General features: G+C 37.6%; 1 protein-coding gene across 2 annotated transcripts in view; it reads left to right on the forward strand.

Annotated features, from left to right (window-relative positions):
- POLA1 (DNA polymerase alpha 1, catalytic subunit) overlaps nt 1-21,820 on the forward strand; it is a 204,000-nt gene that overhangs the window by 115,875 nt on the left and 66,305 nt on the right. Inside the window, exon 35 of one of the 2 annotated variants that reach the window (XM_052794757.1) lies at nt 20,793-20,909. In XM_052794757.1, coding sequence (XP_052650717.1) covers nt 20,793-20,909 — 117 coding nt within the window. Of the gene's footprint in view, nt 1-17,954; nt 18,062-20,792; nt 20,910-21,820 lie in introns of those variants that run through there. The other variant, XM_052794758.1, reaches the window with a different exon arrangement.

The following is a 21,820-nucleotide window of genomic DNA, read 5'->3' on the forward strand; positions in this document are numbered from 1 at the left end:
GGGGTTTTTTTTGTTTTTTTTTTAACTCTTGCCACCAGGACTGTGTGTGTTCACCAATACCTTTGAAGAAATTCACCTCAGTACTCATACACAGTTCTTCAGTATTGAATCTCCACATCTCGCTATGTCTGCCTTTAAAGCTTACTTTGAGTAACGTTATCTACCATGACTCCTTTTCCGCAGATAATTTCTGGCATACAGTATCCCCATTCTGTAGGTGTGAACTGCAGTCTTTGTTCCCATTGTGGTGTGTTTGTTTCGCTGCACTAACATGTATTTTGTTTTGAATGAGCAAAGTTTACCAAACCAATTTCCTCATGCTTATCATTATTTGCAGTTCTGCTTTTGTCATCTGTAAATTTTATCTGAATTAATTTCTCTTCTACGAATCACTGATGTAAATGTTGAAGAATGTGAGTGTAACCTTTTCTTTGTGATGCATCACCAGAATCCCTCTCTATCCCATATTGACAAATGCTTACTTGACTGTCATCACTTTGTGTCTCGTGGACAATTGATTTTTTTGAGATGCTTCAACTTTGCACCTTTTAATCCATTTCACATGTAGTTTATTAACGCTGTGCAATGCTAATTCTATTCCAGTGTCCTTTGGAAGTAAATCAAATACCGTTCAAGAGATTAATTATAGTACATCTGCCTTTCTCAACCAATCTTACAATCTTATGAAAAAATGAACTGTCTTGTTTGGTTGAGGCTGTTCTGTATAAAAACATATTGACTGATGTTAATTACATTCCTGTTCTTAAATTCTTGATCACTTGAAGTCCCTATCAGTATTTCTGTTGTTTTTCCTCAGGTTAATGTTAGGCTGATGCATACAAATAGTTACGTGGGTTGTTCCTGTTTGCTGTTGTCGTGGTTTAACCCCGGCCAGCAACTAAACACCACGCAGCCGCTCACTCACTCCCCCCCACCCAGTGGGATGGGGGAGAAAATCGGGAAAAGAAGCAAAACCCGTGGGTTGAGATAAGAACGGTTTAATAGAACAGAAGAAACTAATAATGATAATGATAACACTAATAAAATGACAACAGCAATAATGAAAGGATTGGAATGTACAAATGATGCGCAGTGCAATTGCTCACCACCCGCCAACCGACACCCAGCCAGTCCCCCCGAGCAGTGATATCCCTGCCCCCACTTCCCCGTTCCTATACTGGATGGGACGTCCCATGGTATGGAATACCCCGTTGGCTAGTTTGGGTCAGGTGCCCTGGCTGTGTCCTGTGCCAACTTCTTGTGCCCCTCCAGCTTTCTCGCTGGCTGGGCATGAGAAGCTGAAAAATCCTTGACATTAGTCTAAACACTACTGAGCAACAACTGAAAACATCAGTGTTATCAACATTCTTCGCATACTGAACTCAAAACATAGCACTGTACCAGCTACTAGGAAGACAGTTAACTCTATCCCAGCTGAAACCAGGACAGCTGTATAACTATTTCAAGGAAAACTAGCATTTTGGGAGATACATGGGTCTCAGTCTTTTGAGGTAGCTTCAAGTGTTGGGAAGTCTAGCAAGTAGTGGATCTTCTTAGCTCTGTTAGGGCTATTAAGTTCAAGCATTTGTCATGTGAATATGCTGAATTTTGAAGGCCTATTAAGTATTTTATTGCTAACAAACCAAAAAAATAATTCTTCATCTTTATTTGCTACTAGACTGTTACTGTGATTTTCCAGACTACAGGACAAAGTTACACTTCTGGTTTTTTGTGCTGTAAATTATTTTGTTGTTTTCATCACATTATTGACTTGGTTCTATATTCTTAGTTAATATCTGTCTCAATTTTTCTTATTAGTGTTCTACTTCAGAAAACTTTTGATTTATATTAGCAGCTGTCTGCTTTCAGTCTCCATTTGTTATACATCTGTTTTATACATTTTACCAAGTTAAAATTTGCTTGTAATTTTCCTTACCTTAAGAAAACAGACTTTCAAGTTGATTGGAACTGTTCTTTTACCCACATAAAATAATCCGGTCGTAATACTGGTTGCTAAGTAGTTGCAGTCTTCTACTCCAGTCATTTAATTTTTCTTTACCTGTCATAATGAAATTCAGAATTTGTTTCAGTTGTATAGTTTTTTTTATTAAGTATTCTCTCTAGATTTTAGAAAATACTGGTTCTAGAGAGTTGGGACAACACGTATGTCTACCACAAACTCAAAGCAGCAACACCATAGCAGCAAAAATTTTCTAGCAGACAGGAAGTAACAAGGAACCTGTTTTGCTCTCAAGAGGTTGCAGCTGGAAAGCTCTCTTGGGCCATACTAATTTCAGTATTGAGCTGTTGGCTTTAAAGGTCTTGCAGCTTGCAGTAGCAGGAAACCTTTTAAAAAAGGAAGGAAAGTGTATTTGAAGGATCATACTTTACCTGCTATTTTTACGCAGTTTGTTCTTCCTGAATGTGATTTACTAAATAAAAATTTTTAGTGTTATGTTAAAAAATTATCTGCAACAAAAATGTCCTGTTTATTTCCCTCACTGTGTTGCTTATACACCAGTGTATAAGCAACAGAAAACAGTCTGTTCCCCATTCTCACATTTTTTTAGTTCAATGTGTTTGTGACAGGCCTGTATTTCTGTTGAGTTGGCTTTTTTTTTTTTTTTTTTTTAATGCTTACACAGGAGCATCTGTTGCTTAAGGTCCATCTGGTTACTTTAGTTGGTGTCTGGAATAGTTTAGGCTGAAGAAACTCCTGGATGTCTTCATTCCACTCAGAGCAGTTCCAACCTTGATGTTAGGTCAGGTTGTTCAGGGAGGTTCTACAACCTATCTAAGCAAGACCACTGTGGGTGCAGACAGATCAATTTTGTGCAGCCCTTTTTCCTACTCTTAACGTGGCCCTATTCATCCTGAGTAGTCAGGCAGCCAGTTCCAGATGGTCATGTCCACTTCTGTGATAAAGGAGTAGTACTGGCTGGCTTCACATCAGTCCATTTGAAAATATTTTTAGTAATCTATGTTTTACGTAATTTGTTTCTATCCATATGAGTTGATGTAAGTTGTTATATACCAGGGAGGGGGTTGGCTGCGTGTCTGGGACCTTTATGTTTGAGGCTTGGCAAGAATGGCAGCCAATTGATTGCACTGACTTGGTCCTTAGTATTTTCTTTGCTGCTGCTACTGTGGCTGCTATTACTTCTTAAAAAAAAACCTCCAAACCAACCCCCCTATTTTCTGTTGTTGTTCTCATTGAGCGCTTGTCCTTCTAATTTTTTTCTTGCTAGTCTCAAAGCAGTTTTTAATAAAATTTACCATGTATTACATTGGTGTAAGTTTTGAAAACTTAACTTTTAAAGTTTTAAAACATTGCCACATTTTAGGTGTCTGCCATTTTGTGTGCTAAATCTGTCTAAAGCTGAGTTCTAGCTGAAACTTTAACCTAAAATGGATGAGCATTTTTTCAAGATTAAGGAAAACATGTTGTTTCTATCTTAAACTAATCCACAACAGCTCTTCTGAGATGCTGTTTTTTCTTTTTGGCTTCACTTCGGTGCTTGAGTTAGAGCAGATCAGCCTAGATTTTTGAGTGCTTTCTGTTCTTCATGGCAAGTAGCAGACATGCCCAATTTACAAGCCCTTTAAAAACTTAATAGAAAAGGCTATAACTCTCTCTCTCTCAAAATTCCATCTCCCTCTGACCTCTCTTGTCACGATCTCTGGTCTGCATCTGGACAGCGTGCCATATATGGCGATTTTCCCTTAAAAGATGTTTATTATTAACCCGGAGATTGAGATGGCATTGGGTACCAGACATTACTGAAGAAATCAGTCTCTCCTAAAGAACTGAAGAACTATGCGGTCTGACTGTGGTGGGAAAGGTAGATTAAGTCAAGGCCAGGAGGGAGGCAGAACAAGAGCTCTCTTTCTAAAAGAATAGGCAGGTTTAAGGGAAAGTTTGAGAGAGACCTAAAATGTCTGCAGGAAAGAATTGTGGGCAGGTGTTGAAAGTAGTTAGAGAAATGGATGGGTAGCTGAGGGGAGGCTAAGGAGGAAGCCTGACCATCTCAGAACACTTACCAAAAGGTTTTTTGAGACTTTGGAGTGTCTTGCTTGATGGTCAGTTTAATTAAATACCAGTAGCAGGAAGAAAATGGAGTCATTTAAGGTGAAGTAGGGCAGCATATGTTTATTATATCAAAATAAAGTATGCTACAGATATATTTTAATTATTCCAAATCAAAGTGTTATAAAACCCTAACTTGCAGTTGAAGTGTACACATCTTGATATATGAACTTGCCTAGTGAGGTCCACCAAGCAACTGTATTTATGCACAGTAGTGGTCATCTGAGGAGGAATGAATGGGAAAGGGGAAAATCTGATGTAGTGTAAATCAGTTTAATTGAAGCCCACAGGCATGAAAGTGCTTGAATTATAGTCACTTGCTTATTGCATGATATTGCAGTAAAAGCAGTGTTAAAGTTCAGGTGACCTTGCCGTCCCTGAAATGCAGGTGCTATGGCTTTGAAGTCTTCAACATTTGGCTATGAGGAAGAGAATGTATTTCATCCTTCCCTCCTCTTTTCTATTGGTTGTCTTTTGTCATGCTATGAAAATCCATCTAGATTTGATAATTTTACAAACCTTTAAGAAAAATTTTTAGTATGGAGCAGAAGCTTGCATGATTAAAAAAAAAAAATCAAAACCCAAACCAAGTATGATTGCAATAATTGAGTATAGATGAGTAAAGAGACTAGAACTGGCTCATGACACTGGAGCTGGACCTGGGAGGATGTAGAGGAAACTAAAAGCAAAGAAGCTGAATTGAGTGGAATTGGCTGAATTAGAATATTCAGACGGGGTATCTGCTGGATAAGCACCTGGCTGGGCAGGTAGACTTGAAATAGCGTGAGGCGGCAGGCATGGATGAAGATCGCCTGTGAAAATTTGGACAAGAAAAGCAAGCAATTATATTTGAGTGTGATTGGTTTAATAAAAAAAGTATGAGAAAATTCCTAAGTCTTTGCCTGCCTCTGCTATTGACAAATACTGGGCAAAATGCGTAGCTTGCAGAGAAGGTGGAAATTTGCTGTTATTGTGGGTTACTCTGTTTATTTCAAACAGCAAAATCTGTGTATTCCTTTAAACCCTATTTTGAAGAAGAATGGGCAGAAAGGTAGAAATTTTTTTTTTTTTTAATTTAAAAATAGAAGACGGATCCTGATACTGCAGAGTTGGACATCCAAAAGCTGAAAAACTCCTAGGATGAATACTGCTTGCTTCATTTTAATCCAGGTCATTTATGTGTGATGTTATCCCATTCTGTCTTTTTTTCAGAACATTGCAGCCTATAGGTCAGAAAACACTCATCAGATGAGCAGCTAGTCTTTGTTTTCTCTCCATTGCTTAGTGGGTGCCCTTTACCTTATCGAGTGCACTCCCTGAAACTTTGCCTAGAATTATTTATTTTTCTCATGGAGTTTCCTGTGACACACTTCACTGTAGGATCGAGTGCCTCTTAAAGAACATCTTTACAAGAGCCATGTAAAGCAAGGGGACAGATGATTATTTTTATTTCTGAGGGAAGTGAGGCATAGGGGAATGAACATCAAACACATCCATAAGTTTGGGTGCCCAATTTGTGAGGGACAGGACGTGATTTTTCAGAGTGTGTAGTATTGTGTGACTGCCCGAAGTACAGCTTTCAGGTTACAGTTGGGTCTACTCAAACTTCAGCCGTGTAGACCTTCCAATTTCAATGAAAACAGACTGATTCATCAGGTGACCGTTACCTGTGAGGCCTTTCAATCAACTGGAAGTGACTTGTCCAGCAGGATGGAGAATCTGTGTAGCAGAGCCAGCGGTGCGTTTCAGCTCCCTGGGGCCGGATTCCGTTGCCTTTAGCACTTTGTTTTCATTTCTTTGCACTCTCCAGTGTTCACAGTACATGGAGATGCAGCAGTAGTCTTGTTCACTTTGCAAGCCTGTTTTATCCTAATGGCAATCCAGTCCTTTAATGAGAATTAAAATATAGATGTGGTCCTCTAACTGTAAATTGATACATGATTTGTATGTACAGGGAACGGAAATGAGGATTACGCTGGCTTCTGATTGCATGCTTCTTGCAGCTTCATGTATTTTTCATATATTCTGCATTGAACATACAGTGAACATCCATTGCTAAAGGGTGCCATTGCATTTTATAGGAACCATATGCATACATCTGATGACAGAATTTGGCCTGTATAGAGACATAACTTGTTTTTATTAATGGTATCATGAAAATTAAGCTCTCAACCAGCCAGTCAGTTCCCTGTGGCATAATAAATGTTTCAGCACAAAACTCATGCTCCAGTAATATATAGCAAATTTATTGTGAAGTCAATTAGTAACATGTATTAGACTGTTTTCAGCAGTTTTTTCTTAAGCAAAATTATTTCTCTATATTTGTAACGTATTTCTGAAATAATTGGTTTTAATGTGGCTTCTTGAAGTCTTAATAGAAGCCTATATTGTAACAATAAGTTCCTTACAATTATAAAGAAAATCAGTTAAGTTAAAAAATTATTAGTTTATTAAGTATATAATACTATTCATAGGCAAATGTTTTAATACAGTAGGTATTCTGTTAGAAATCAGCCCATCTGATAATTTTAAGAGATTTTTTTATTTTCTTTTTAAGCAGCTGCTTCCTCTCGGAGTTTGGATTTTAACCATGACTTGACTTAAGCTTTCATGTCTTACTAATGCTGCCAGTGAGACAACTTGAGCACTAAATAGTTTACTTAATTATCTGCTATACAACAGCTGCTAATATTTAAAAAAAAAAAAATTTAAAAATGCCATCTCATCTTTAGGTCCACTGTAGACAAAAAAGCAAAGGCAGATAAGATGACTGTAGCTACCCTGTCTGCTTGGCACTGTCTTCCTCCTCCCCTCTCTCACTTTCAGTTTTTAGTGTAATGAAGAGCAGGAGAACAATATTCTGTAATTAAGGATTCCATTAAGTTGAAGAAAAGAGCAAATGGAGTTGTTTGTTCTCCTAGCTGAAAAAATTTGTCTGGGGTGGGGGTTAGTGGTAGTAGTGTAGAAAGAGAGAGAGGTGGGTGGAGAGACTAAGTCAGGGCTGTTTGTTGAATATACTGTTAAGGACTGTTACCATCCTAATTAATCAAGTTAGAAATTACAGCTGTAGTCGGTTTCCCCCCAATTCTTGTTATCAATTTTCTTCTCTTTTGAGACAAAGCAAATATAAATTTTGTGTTCATTTGTCATTCGTTCTTTGACTTCAGCATCTCTGAAAATAACAATGTAGCACAAAAGACCAGTATTTACCTAGTTGTAATGTGGGTTGCCATGGTGTTTTGCAAATTATTGCAATTATGTTCACCATGCGAGTCGCCCTTGGTAACTGGCGAAAAAACTGATAATCCTGTTTTGAACAAAAGGTCAAATTGCTGAATAGAAAGTCTTGATTAACTAAAAGATGTACAAAGTGGAATTATTTCCTACCATTCAGAAATAGTTCTTGATCGGGTTTGGGGGAGGGGGTGAGTAAGTACATCTGATTACTGAAGTACAAAGCATTGAAAGGATGTTGTCTTGAGCCTTTCATGTAGTCTTAATGGTGGCTTTTTTGTCAAATTTACCCATTTGCGGCATTGAAAGAGGCAGCTGCATTTAAGCTTGAGAGATGGTGCTTTTTCAAGAGTTCAGTGCATGGAAAGTTCTCAGCAGTATCTGCAGTTTACTATTAGACCTTCGGCTATTAAAACTGATGTGCTGCATTTGAGCCCATAGCTCTTGGTGCTTGTAAAACCCTCTGACTGATGATCTAATAAAGTGCTCTTACCGGACAATCTCTGATCAGATACTTTAAGAAAAAAAAAAAAAAAAGAAAAAAAACCCCCACAGCTCTGAAAAGGAGGGAAGTAGAAACACATGGCTATACTGAAAAGTTTGCTTTTGTAATCCGCAGTGGAAATATTAGTAAATATGACTTCATTTTCATTTTAAGTACTTTAAAGGCTCCAGAAATCATTTTTATTTACATTTACAGAAGTAAAAAATAATCTGAAAAGATTAAAAGTTCTTCATAATCACCAGTCCTCAACAATTACATGCAGATATATAGAGGGAATGGTCTTCTTCCCATCATCATATTCAAGATTCTGTGATGGATTTCCTGCACTTTAATGCTGTGAATTTCCTTTCCTCTTTCTTATTTTTTCCTATTGGGTGGCACAAAGGAGGAGGTGAAGAGGATTAAGGGTTTTTCGTTTTTAATTATTCTACTTTTTGTTTTTAAATAGCTACCTGGAAATTAATTCTTAAAACTTTGGAGAGCCTGTGTGAGAGCAGCATGAAAGCAAAGTAAACCTGAACAAGTTTGTGGGTTTACATTCTGCATCACCTAGCAACCCCCCGGCTCAGCCAGTTCTCTTGTCTGCCCCTAGTCCTGTTTACAGACCATTCAGACTGCTCTTCGAAACCATGAAAGATATTCAGTTTCATTAGTGCCATTCTCAAGGAGAAAATAATTAAACTTAAATGAACAAACACTCCTTAGTGATGCTTTAAACTTTTCTAGTTTAAGGTGACCGGACTGTTGAGACTGCTTTCTCTGCCATTACCTTTCACTCCATTGAGCTCCTCTAAACTGACTTATTGATGTATGTATGCACATTATCATTTTTAAAGTTTTCAGAACTGTATTAACTCCTTCAGTATTTAGAGGTGTTCATAACCATATTGCAAAGATAAATGTTTCACATAACCTTTTTGTCTCTTTACCAACTTGAAACGTATACTTGAATTGACAAACCTTACTGTTATTGCCACGTACATGAGTAAAATCTCTCTGTGTGTTCTGTATTACATCTAATGTCATATTGGACTTACTGCAAGACAGGTCCGTGACAGAGGAAAAAATTCAAGGACTGTACAAATGTTTGAGGGGAGAGGGAAGAGGACAGAGATGTGGAAGAAGGTGATGGAATAGAGTGTTTTCAGCTTTCTAACCAAAGTAGCGGCACAGATTTTAAGAAATCCTGAGTTCTTACTGTTTGTATGTTGCTAGATTCTTTAACAGGCAATACATGGATGGGCCGTATGAGCTCTTTGTGCTTTGTTGACAGTTGACAGACAAAGCAAAATTTTTTCTGAAGCAAGGTACTGTACTTAGCTATGACCTATTATAGCCTAAGAATGTGGCTTGCTTTGAGTTGTATGAATAAGAATATTTTGCAGAATGGACTTGAATATCCTTCTAGAGAGGTTTTAGCTCTCCATACAGAAATACATAAGACATCTTTCACTGATCCTTTTCTCAATGTAGTTTCCCATATGTAGTCATTTTAAGTATGCCTTCTCCCAGTTGCTTGCTTGAAATCCAGTTTAGCTGTTTTCAGATTGTCTTAAGTAAAATAAAATTGTTGGTCGTTGCTGGTTCTCTTTGTGAGTGGTATGTTAGCCTATGAACACTTGTGCTCTACTTTTAATGTTTTGGGGCACATATTTCGGTGCCTAGAACCTTATTTTACTGAAGATAAGAAGACCAAGGTATTGGCTTTGATGTGAAGTAAAGCAGAACATACTTGCTAATTTAGTTTATAATGTACAACTGTTAAGGTTGGAATTTGTCCACTTGTGGTGCTATTACATGTGTTTAAATGAGGGCCACTGTTTGCATCAAACCTATCATAAGGGTTTGGAGTGCTCTATTATCTTTTCAGCAGGCTGATGACAGAGCCTGGTCTTTGCACAAATGAGATCAATAAGTTTCAAATAACTTGTATGAAATGACATGTGACTGTACATTTAAAGATGTCTTACTTTTTAAAAAAAATCAATTTTTAATAACATGTAAAACTCTTACGTTGACCTACAAGATATTTTGCACTTCTGTCTTGTTTGATAATTTTGTTTAAAGCATTTTTTACGTTAGCTTGAGCATTTGGGTTCTTTTTTGGGGGGGGTAGGGTGCATTTCTTCTTCTGTTGTCTCCTGCTTTGATTTCCCCCCGCCCCGAGACTTTCAATGGTCCAACTGATATGACAGATACTGCTGAGAGTAATATTTTCTGGAGAGTAATGAAGTTTTCTTTCAGTCTTAGATGGTTTCTTTCAAATGTTTTTTTCAGTTCTCGATTAGAAAGCAATTCAAGTCCTATTACTTTGGAGTATCCAAATCACAAAATATCATTCTTGAAAATCTACAAACTTTAATTTTCAGCAGCCTAGAAATAGGCATATGATACTTTGTGGCTGATTTGCATCACAGGAGCAATGCATTATTGATAGGACCTCGAGGTATGTGAGTACTAAAGGAACTCCTAGAAGTATGCTCATGGGACAGAATTTTATTGTAGGCTAAATCCTCTCAAATTTATGTCCATTTTCCGTAATATTGAAAGGGAACTAAGTTTGGGTCTCTTCTTTGGGTGTTTTAGATCAGAGCAGTTGGGTGCGAAAGGTGAGCTTCACGTTTCGTAATGGCCACCTGGAACCCACATCAGTACTTCTATCATTCTAGTATTGTTGGATTTTTCAAGATAGAAGAACACTTTGTGTTCTTCTGAGAAACTCAGGTAGTATTTATTTCCTCTCTCTTGCTTTCTTTAAGGTAGCAAGTTAGAGTAGCTACATTGCCCTCAATTACAGTTTGTCTGGTTGCTTTGGACCTTCACAATCTGGTCCTTCGAAGGTGTGGTTCCCATTGATTCCAGTTGTCTTTGAGTCAGTTTGGGCTGGCAGCTTTCCAGGGGGGAACTGAGACAACAGAAACGAGTGTCTCTGTTTCAGTAGATATTATTTTGGAGAGGGTATCCTTCTTTTTTACCAGCAGTACTGTCTTACTGGGTGGTAAAGTGATCATTTGCCTTCCACTAGGAAGTTGTTGGCTAAGATGTTCAATTTGATAACATCCTTTAATGTGGTTCCTGTGATAATAATACTGGATATATAACCATCTCCAGGATTTGTACTGCTTTCAAGTAGTACACTTTCAAAAGCAATTCCTATCTCCTTGTTACTATTCTTTCATTTAAGAGACAGTTTTGTATTTTTCCTGGAAGATCATGTCTATCCATTAATCAGCCTGGATAATGCTGAATTCAAGAGGAGCAGAATGAACCATCCAGGAAAGGAATTTCCCTTCTTTATAAGAGTTTTATCTACTCCATCCCACAGCTGAATTCAGATCAGTTATATAGGCCAAAACTCAAGAAGCCCTGAAAATGAGGAAGTGCTTCGAAAAGAAATTGAAATCGTATCTTCAGCTTCCATTGAAGTGAGGCAGCATGAAATGGAGTGTGAAATGCCATGGTCCCTGTTTACTTTTTCCCTAAATTGGATGATCAGGTAGTATCAGACTCTAAAAATACTCATACTGGGAAATGTAATCTATTTTTTCTGGATGAGGAACTAGCTACAATACTTATTGTATAGAAAAAGAAAAATGAATGTGAAGTCAGTGGCCAAGTGTGAGTTGATAAAATAGTTCCTTATCTTTACTTGTGATCCAGATAGTCATATACCACACTGGATCTATGATCAGGTCTCTTAATGCCCTCTAGTTAGCTTTATGTATAAATTTCAGTTGTTGTTTCTATAATAGTTACTATTTCCATTGCTTCTTGGAATTTAAAGCCAAATGTACACAGCACCTAACAAAATACCACAGAACATGGAATGAGCGTTCCCTGGGTAAGGGATTTAAGCTGTAGGATAAATTTATAAAGGAATTTATGTAAACCTAAGTTGCTTCACCATTCTAAGCATATGCTGCAATATCTTTCCTTTCAGCTAGAACAAGCTTGGCAGCATGCTTAACATGGTACCTATCCCACTTAAAATAAAAAGACAAAAGCTCTAGTCAGCCAGCATCAGTAATAGACTCTTGACCCAGCTCCTTTTATAAAACAATTTATTTGAAGAGTCTGTGAAAATATCAAAGGAATTTATTATTGGGAGGTGATTAAATGTTACAGTTAGGACAGCAGTATAAAGCCTTAAAACAAAACATCCTCAAAGATAATTTTTCGTTTATATACTAAAATTTGAGTATAAATATGTTAGATGACTTAGTTTTAAGAGATTTTTTTACTTAAAAGTTTCAGTTATGCCTGGCAGTTAAAGAGAAATTGCACACACTCTTCATTTTGAAATTCTTTCACATTTTAAAATTCTATGATGAAATTCAGACATACCTTTTCTCTAGTAAGGGACCTCTTGAACCTAACATTAGAGCTTCTGACTTAGTACAGTTTGATCTCTTTGTAGTAACTTATTAAAGAAGTGGAGAGAGCTTTTTCAGTAATTTCTTGTTAAAATTTTGACAAAGTGGAAAAGAAGGTTGGAATGACTAGTATATCAATAACAATGTCTATCCATATACTATTTCGTGATCTGATTATGTCTGAACCTACTTATTGAAGAGGCTTTGCAGGTCCCCTAGATTTCCTTCAAAGATAAAATGACATCCTTCTTATGGTCTTACAGATATATTTTTTAATTAGTGCTTGGTATCTGGTTTGCTTGTGGAATATCAAGCCCTGCAGGATCCTGAAGAAGTTGCTAACCTAGAATTCTGCGTCACTGATTGCTTCTAACTCTACTACTCTTGTTTTTTAGGGTTGGTTTGCATGATTCTTGTCAATAGAGTGTGCCTGCTCATTCCTTATCAAGCAGATCCTCATTGATAGCAAAAATGTCAAAATAGATAAGATGCAGCAGCACCTGTGAAGCTGCAGGCCCACATTCTATTTCCAGAGCTAACTTCTGGTGGTAGTCTTTTATAGAAGTAAAAAAAAAAGTCTATTTCTTCAGAGAAGTTGGCATTTGCATGGTTTTATAAAGGCTTCATTTCTGATGGCGGTCATTTTGCTAGAGGGTGAGGAAGGAAGGAAGCCTGACGGCTCATTTTCCATATATGATGCTCTTCTGTGACAGGATATTCTTTTTTGTTTCCCTCACATTTCTTTCTGACAAGATTATCTCCAAATTTCACCTTGATGAAGAATTTACCTGTCTTTTCCTTCACCTGCCCAAAGAGGGTGGGTGACCAAGGGGTAGGTTTTTAGATATCATGAGGTGTTCCTTTCATATGTTGATCCAGTCTTTTGTAAGTTCAGACAATTCAGTCTCCAGGTTGTTTGTATTAATAGCTACAAGTTCCAAAGGAATGGCCGTCTCTGCTCAGGCTGTCTAGGAGACGCATAGACTTGTGTGGAGCCCTCCTGATCAAAGTGTTCTCCACTAAGTCTGCTTTGCTAGTCTCACTGATAAATTACTCCATCCATAAGATTGATCAAGCAACTATCTGATGTATTTTTGTACTTTGGAAGGACAATCAGGCTGAAGCAGCTAGCTGGAAGCAGCTGGAGAAAGTACCTGAAGCAGGCAGGCACCAGGATACTGCAGAGTTACTTTTCCTGCAGATGAGAATAGTGTTTCTGATTATGCCAATCCTAGCCTCATCAAGTCCGCCATCTTGAGAAACCCTTTCAAAAATTGAATGAGTCTATGCCTTTCTTGTGTCTAGCAGCAGTAGAATTGATTTCTTTGTAAGAGAGGGCTTCTGAAGTTTTTACCAGGTACATTTCCCCATTAAAAACTGGGATGTTGCCTGAGGAACCTGAGTTATGCTGGACTTCACATTACTAAGTGGGTAGAGTTTCCCATGTGAAATCTTATTTCACTATTTATGATAGCATCCCTGACCTGAGGGGATTTCTTCTTGGGATTGTAGCAGTGGCAGGTAGGTGTCACTCAAATCTGTGTTGTCTACTGAAATTCCAGTGCGTGACACTAGTTCTCACGCTGTCATTCTGAGTTTCATTGCTGCTGAGATCTCTCAAAGATGGTGCAAGCACATTGGCTCAAGTCAGTGTTATTACTAGAGTGTTTCTTTGTTCTGAACAGGCAAAAAAGCAGATTAGAAGTTGAAATTACTTAAAAGTAATTGGGTTTCTGGTACACAGCAGAAAAACTTTCCTGACTTTACAGCAGTAGCTCATCTTTAAGTTGATATTGATACCAACCTTGGTGTTTGACGTGTAAAATTGTGATGTAATTTTCAAAAGATGTAGCTACTACTAATAGTCAAAACACTTGCCAAAGAATGTGCAAACAAAGGTTTTGGCTCAAGTTCTAATTTCTGAGATGCTGTATGCTACTAAGGAACATTTGTCCATCTGCTCCCCCAAACATTCACGTATTTACAGAAGGCACACACAGGTGGAGCAAGGAGGACACACCTGCGATGTAGAACAAGTTATTGCAAGTGGAACTGATAACTTTAAGGTCACTGAGTCAAGCCCACTGTTGCCACAAGAAACTTCATATAAAATATTTCATAATATCATCTATCTTTTAACGTTGCATGGGGCTATCAGTAGATTTGATAGTTTACCCAGTAATGCAATATTGGTGGAACCTCATCCTTCCAGGGGATTTAAAGCCACCTCAACCAGATTTGCCTTTTTAGGCAATGCTATACATAATAATGGACATTGGCAGGAAAATGGGGTTTGAAGCTTCTGACCTTGGAATTAGTGGAAATAATATGCTTTTGTAAGAGTAGTCTGAAAGGAGAGGTCAGTTTGACGTTAGAGTGGCTTGATTACTAACTCACAGTGATGCCTGGATGAGAAAATTTTCGTTGTGTTGTCCCTTACCTTCAGCCTTCCAAAAGCTGCTTTGCTGATCAGTGACATGAACAGCAAGCTTATGCTGGTTGACTAGGAAAGCATGTCCAGGTTGCGTTCCTACACTTCCCTTCTGGCAGGTTTGATGATTTAAGGTGATAATTTCAGCTCTGCAGTGAGGAAGCCATGGATTCTGGATCCAGTGTGCTTGAGGTTAGGTATCCCAGCCATCTGGAGATTGGATGTTGTCCACCAAGATCCCATTTTCAAAAATCTGCATTAAGATTGTCTGCAATGGAGAGTAAGATTGTAGAGAAGCAAGCACTAATTACATTTTAAATTCAACTCCAAAGTGACTGATAGTGACCTCTGAATAATTTTCAGTGCTTGCAGCTTTCTTCTTTTTACTAGTGCATTTTTTCATTCCATGTGAACTTTTAAAGCATTGTAGTCCCTCAGCATCTGGACCGTCTGAAGGCAGGATCAGATACAGAACTGAAGTGTCGTAGAGAAGCACATCCAGTCCTCTACTGTAGCAGGCAACCAAGCTACACTGTAAAATGTAATTTGTAAAAACTGTTAAGATAAAGCTCAATAAATGTATGTTGTTGACTCCTGCAACTTCTATTTGAAAGGCTGTTCCAAAACCACTTGCCTCTGTATTGTGGGGGTAATATTTATAATGCTTGTTGATCACTAGAATGTGAGAAGCTAATTCTCAAGAACAGACTTATAAAGAAAGAAAATTACTTTTGACTTGCAAATTTCTCCCCATTAGCTACGGTTTGTGGACATAGTACTCTTTAGGGATTTTCTTTTATACTGTGCATTTACTTCAGGGGTTTTTTGCATACATTTTTTTATATTTTAAAATGAACTAAGCATTTGTAGACAGAATGTTTGGAAATGCTAGTTGCTTTTTTTTTTTTTTCCCACCCCTGTATCAACTTGTATTTCATTTCGCACAGTGTTGCAGATAGCAAGTGGAACAAAACTGAAGATTTCCTATTATGATTTTGTTTGATCTATTGCAAATTAATTTACAGACTCATTCATAGCTGCTGGGAAATGAAGGATTGGTTTTGTTTGGTCAGCGAAGACAACAGGCATGGATCAAATAAGGGTTAACAATAATGCGCTTGAACAAATTGAATCAGAACATAATGCATGTATTGAATTTGATTGCAACATGCATGTCCATGGAAAAGTTTTTTGTTTAAAACAAGTCAAGGCTATGGCTTAATTATCAAAGCAAAACAAGAGACATAAAGAGCTACATGTTTCTGATACTGCTTTTTTCAAAAATAGCTCCCTTCACACAGTTATCTACATGTTTAATTTACATGCATAATAGCAACAGTTATTGTTGTCATTTGTTAAGAGAGATTAACAGATAGTAAGTACAAACAAACGCAAATAAGGCCTGAATAGAGAGGTGACAAAGAAGAAAAGACCTCTTTAATGTTAATTATAACTGGTAGGAAGTCTATACAAATGACATCAACTGTTTTCTGTATGAATTGAAGGGACATTTAGCTGGTTACACATAACATGTTTGGTTTTTTTACTGTAGGCAGCAACTTAGATCTCCTTTTCTAATATATAGTTTATTGAGAAATGTACTGTTCAGTGGAAGTTGTATGTTTTGATCATTATTTCTTAGTAGTTGAAAACAAATATAATAGTAAGCTGTTGAATTTGAATGCTTATTTTCATCCTAACCTATTGTTTTTAGTTGAAGCAGAGTTTTTCAGTCTTTTTTCACCTGTATTTTGTGACCAGCAAAGTTCCCAGCACTTTCTTCAACAGTGACTGCATTAGACCAAAGTAACTGCATAAAGAAACTTGCTTCAAATGTCATTATTCAATGGTAATTTGGGTGGACCATCTGTGCATTCCCTTATAAGACAATAGAAGCAGTACCTTGCAAGTGGTGTAGTCCTTTGTTTCTTAATTGTTAGCTAAAAATGCCAATAGGTGGCAGAAAACACAGTTACTTTTATCATGCATTATTTTTATGGTTGTCTATTTTTGAGTATTCTGCTCAGCTGAAGTTGGGATGCTGCTCCCATTCCAGGCTTTGTTTTTTCAGTTGCACTTGCATTCCCTAACTAAATACCTCACTATCTGGCAGTTTCCATGCTTTGTTTTTCTAGTATAATAAATTGTTTTAAAGTTCAAATGTAGTCATTCAATATGTTTTGAGTCATGAAGTGTTCTCTTTGTGCACACAGGCTCTTTTCATAGTTACAGCTGAAACAATTACACTCTTAAACAGGAGGGGTTTGGAATGGGCGAGGACACCCCCTGTGCCTCCCCTTGCCTGGCTGTGTATTTTAAGGCCCTGTTTGTGTCAGACTGCTACCAGATGTTTCACAGGAAGGTAGAGATGCCACATAATAAGCAAATATGGCATAAACAGTTTTCCTCACAGAGCATAGCTTTCGTCTCTAAGAATTAACTTAATGGAAGATCTGTGACAATACATTGTCCTTTGCAGAAGCGTTTGTATGTTTTCCCTCACAGTGGCTCTAATGATATCCTCAGTACTCACATAAGTGAGTGCCTGAAGATCTCAATGCTATCCTTGAGGAGCTTTTTTCGGTAAAAGGTTATTCCATGTCTACTGAAATTGAGTTATTTAAAAAATATGAGGCAACAGATTAACACCTTCCTCTTTTAGAAATAAATCTGAGGTACCTTTGCAAAACCAAAGCTAATGACTAGCTTTTTCACTTGAGGCTCATTTGTGTCTGCTGACTCCAGAAGACACAGGTCAGGTGTCTATGTTAGGTCAGGTCTTAAATTAGGACTTTTCATGGTGAAGCATCTGCTGATGAAGTAGCTCAGTCTTGTTGAGCGGTGTCTTTCTAATGTCACTTGTGAAATATTCGTCATAAATAATTTGTATGTGACAAGGAGAGTGGTACTAAGATTGCTAGGGCAACAGTTGTGCAGGAGACCAAAACTAAATCCACAGAAGATTTCTGAATTCTTGGAATTTTCTCACCGTGCAGTATTAAATATGTAGAATTACATTGTTAATCTTCATAACAATAAAACTCAAACATAGTGATCAGATACACCGATCATACTGTTTCCAAAAAGCTTGCTCTGACATTAGATGTACCCTTATTTTATTAAGAGTCTAGAGCAGTGTTTGTCTCATCCCAAAATCTGTTAGGTGAATTCTTTTTGGAGATGCTTTTTTCCTCCTCCATTTACTATAAACGGATTGTAGGGTGACTAGCTTAGACCGGGTATCAAGCTTTTAGATATCCAAAGTTGGGTGAAATGAACCCTAACTGCATATCTTAACAGACTCTTTCCATTTCTGCATTACAGACTTGAGCACACTTTTTAGGTAGTGCTATATACCTTGATGTTGGCATGAAGTTCCCCACAAAGTTCTTCGGGTCTGCCCACATGGGCATAAAAGCTCCTCTCTGCCAGAGCAACGGGAAGTGTCTTGATGGGCTTGGAACTGAGTGGGATAATACTGAGGATATGTCATGGCTGGAGAAATGATGAAAGAAGATAAGTCTCTGGTAGAAGTGAAGTTATTTGGAAAGGATTTGATATTTCATCTTAAAAAAACAAACAAACAAAAATTGAATCAGACTTCTAGCACTTTTGAAAAGATTATAGAAGAATATATTTTTAAGTTGAAGAAAGGGATAAAGCTGACAAACATGAAAGAACACAGTGTTCAGGTTATCTGATCCTTTAGAGAACAAACTGCAAAAAACAAACAAAAAAATCTCTGCATATACCAGTAAATGATAGGAAAGACATTGACAAAAATTTAAAAAAAAATAAAGCAAAACTTTTAAGAGTAGACATAGTCAAATCCCATTTTAACAAGGTTTTGGAAAATTGAAAAACTAAAATTTATGTATTCCTCCACACAAATTCCAAAGCATTTGCAATGAAGTAACTCAAATATCTACCTTTAAACTAAGCTACTGACATAGTCGTACTGAATCAGGATGCTGGATTACTGAGGTACAAAATACAGATTCTGTTTTGGCCATGCCAGTGAGGAGAGAAAAAACGTCATGTCTTATTAACAAATCTGCTTTGCCAGCAAACCAGAATCTCCAGGAGATGAAAGCCAGAAAAGGTATAGAGTTGCAGGCTTTCATTACTGACTTGTAACCAAGATGGTGATAGTGACGATAGTGCTCTGAGTGGAGCTGTGGAAACTGGAAGAGTAGGAAAAACATGGTAATAATTGGAAACCTGAGCTGCCCCACTGTGGAAATTAGGTAGAAGTCATTGCCAGAGTGTAATGTTGGGACAGCTTGTTAAAGAGCCAGTGAGAAGGGAAGCAAGCAACTTTCTGAGTTGTCCTCTGATTCCTAATATTTCTGTCAAAGTACCAGGAATCCTGGTATGGTTAGATTAAAATTCTTTGCAGGAACAACAAAAACAAATTTTGGAAACAGAGGCAAAAATAATCAGTCACTATTCCCAGCAGACACATCAACAGCTGATAATCTGAAATGCAGGGTTTGACAGGGCTGAGCTGCTCAGGGGTGGTAAAAGCAGGAGCTGTTTGAGATGAGTTGCAGAAAGACCTTGTCGTACCAAGTTGACTTGTCAGTTAACAATTGAAGGTTAAATCCTCTGCCAAGTAATGTTAAGTGATGCAGGTGCTAAAAAACCAATATTAATTTTGCATACGATGCGTGTATAAACTTACTAGTGAAGAATAAAATTGTAATTCTTTGGAAAATAATAAATATCTTTCTAGAAATGACTGCTTAGTGCTCAAATCCTTAGTAGTGCTCCAGGCAAACAGAACTTGAGGAAAGAAAGGAGCAGAGAACAAGATGGTAAATACCATCTTGTTTCTGTATAAATTCATGTTCGTCTAGCATCCTCAATACAGTGTGCAGTACTGGTTTCATCTCCCTCCCCATTTGTCCTATTTTCTCCCACCCTACCATTTCAAAAAGGACTGGGAAGAGATTCAGAGAAGGGCAACAAAGATTTAGAGTGGTTTCCATGCAAGGAACAACTAAGTAAATTAGGACTGTGGTTTGGAAAAGAGTTTGATTGCAGATGATGTGATGGAGGTCTATAAAATCATGAGTGGCATGGGAAAAGGTGAATGCAGAATGATTATTCCTAGTCTCTCCTGATACAAGAGCTAGAAGGCATTAAAAAAAAAAAAATTTTTTTTTTGTTGTGTTCAGGAAAAATGGTATTTTTTCATATAGTGTGTAGTTGTTCTGCAGGATGTTGTAGATGCTAAAAGTTTACATTGGTTTGAAAAGCACTTGAAGTTCATTGGAATGGGTGGTAGTAATGCATCCATCACCACTGAATACAGACAGTGATTCAGGAGGTCCTGGAGACATTTCTAAAAGCTGGGAAAATCTTCTGGAAAACTTTTACTGTGTGCTTTCTTTTATGCTGTTCCTTAGGTATCTGCTGTTGGTGATTTTTAGAGATGAGGTGTGGCATTGGTTTAACCTATGGTTGGACCTGGTACAAAAGGTACATCCTTACCAATCCCAGAAGCATTCTTTCTTTCATACTCTTAAGTGAAGCCTTTTGCGTTGTCTCCCTGAGCTGACAGAGAGCGAGCTGGCTCAGATTTTTATTTCATTTTAACTCAGTAAAATGTTAGTTTTTCCTAAATTAGTCAGTTTATGTTGAAGTCTTGATAGCTTTTTATAAAAAAAATATTTCAAAAAAAAAAAAGAGAAAAGAAAAGAAAGCTTCTGGCTGTCATCAGAAAACCAAAAAGTTACAACTGTTTTTCCCCTCTAAAGCGCAAGCAAGGGAATGGCACTTTACTTTAAAATTTAATTTGTTATTTGTCTTGCTGTCTGGTCTACATAGTTGTATAAAATGATTCTGTTACATGTTAACGTCTGAACTGGAGAAGAGCAGCGGTTTCAGTATATTTTAAGGAAGGGTTGACTGCAGTGTGCAGAATGTGGGATTTTGAAGCAAGAAGACCAGCTTTGTTCTTCACCATTGAATGTGTTACCTTAGACAAGGACCTTTATCTCTTTATACATATTATAGTATCAGCTTCACTGAGGATGTTGAGGTTGCGATTTTGTTTCTTCCTTGAGTATGATTCATTGTTTAAGTAGGGTAAAAAGAAGCTATTAACTTGAATTTTTGGTAAAAATGTATTTTCTTCTACGTTCTCCCTTTCTGCAGGGTTGGTTAATATGTGAGGAGCCAGCTTGCCAGAATCGAACCCGTCGACTTCCCCTGAGTTTTTCCCGGAGTGGCCCTGTATGCCAGGCCTGCAGGAAGGCTGTTCTGAGACCAGAGGTGAGTGGTTTAGGACAAATCTTTGACAGCAGTGGAGCAGGATTCTCATGAAGCTCGCCTCTCTCTCAACTCTGCCTTTCAAAGGTAGCAGGATTAAGCAGGAATTTTTAATTAGTTTATTAGTTTAAAAGGGACTGTTTATGCTTTTCCTACTCCACATTTAAGCTGCGTCCTCATTGCTGTGAAAAGAGCATGCCACACAGCTGCTGTGTTTGGAAATTTTCCAGCTGATGAGCATTTGGTCAGCAAACTAGAATTTGCTGGAATGTTTCTGCCGCAATACAGGTAAATTAAAGCAGACAAACAAAACCAACCTTCCGAAACAAAAACAACTACCTGCTTTTCTGCTGACTGGTTCTCACCTGACTAAATTTGGTGCTAAGGAGCTGGAGGTGGGCTTTAATGCCATCTTCTGGGGGTACTCTAAGGTGATAAGTATTTTCAGGAGATGAGAGGTTCTGGGTTCTGCGCATTTGGATTTGGCTCCATGCCTGAAAAGTGTAGAAGCTTTTAAACCTCACATTGAGCTAGATGGTCTGGTCTTCCAGAGTTCAGGACTGCCTGCTGCACCCTAGCTGGTTCTCTTAGATTCTGAGATGAAAGGAGGCTGATTCTGTTTCATGCCGTAAAATTCTGGCAAATGACTTCAATTTCTTTGTTAGGAAAAAGAGGAAAAAAATGAGTTTAACATTTAGAAGTCTTGACATTTTCCAGAATTTACATAAAACAACCAAAGAGAGAGAGAAAGATTCCATAAAGAAAATAGGGAATCTTTGATCTGGATTTGTTTCAGGATGTAATAAGTCTTTCAATTACCCTTACTTACATAAAACTTACAAAAATCAAGGCTTTGAGGTGGGGCTGTCAAGTGAATGCTCTGAACAACCTTGTTTTATTTACCACATGAGATT

This window comes from Harpia harpyja, chromosome 8 (genome assembly GCF_026419915.1).
Source record: "Harpia harpyja isolate bHarHar1 chromosome 8, bHarHar1 primary haplotype, whole genome shotgun sequence".
In the NCBI taxonomy this organism is placed as follows: domain Eukaryota; kingdom Metazoa; phylum Chordata; class Aves; order Accipitriformes; family Accipitridae; genus Harpia; species Harpia harpyja.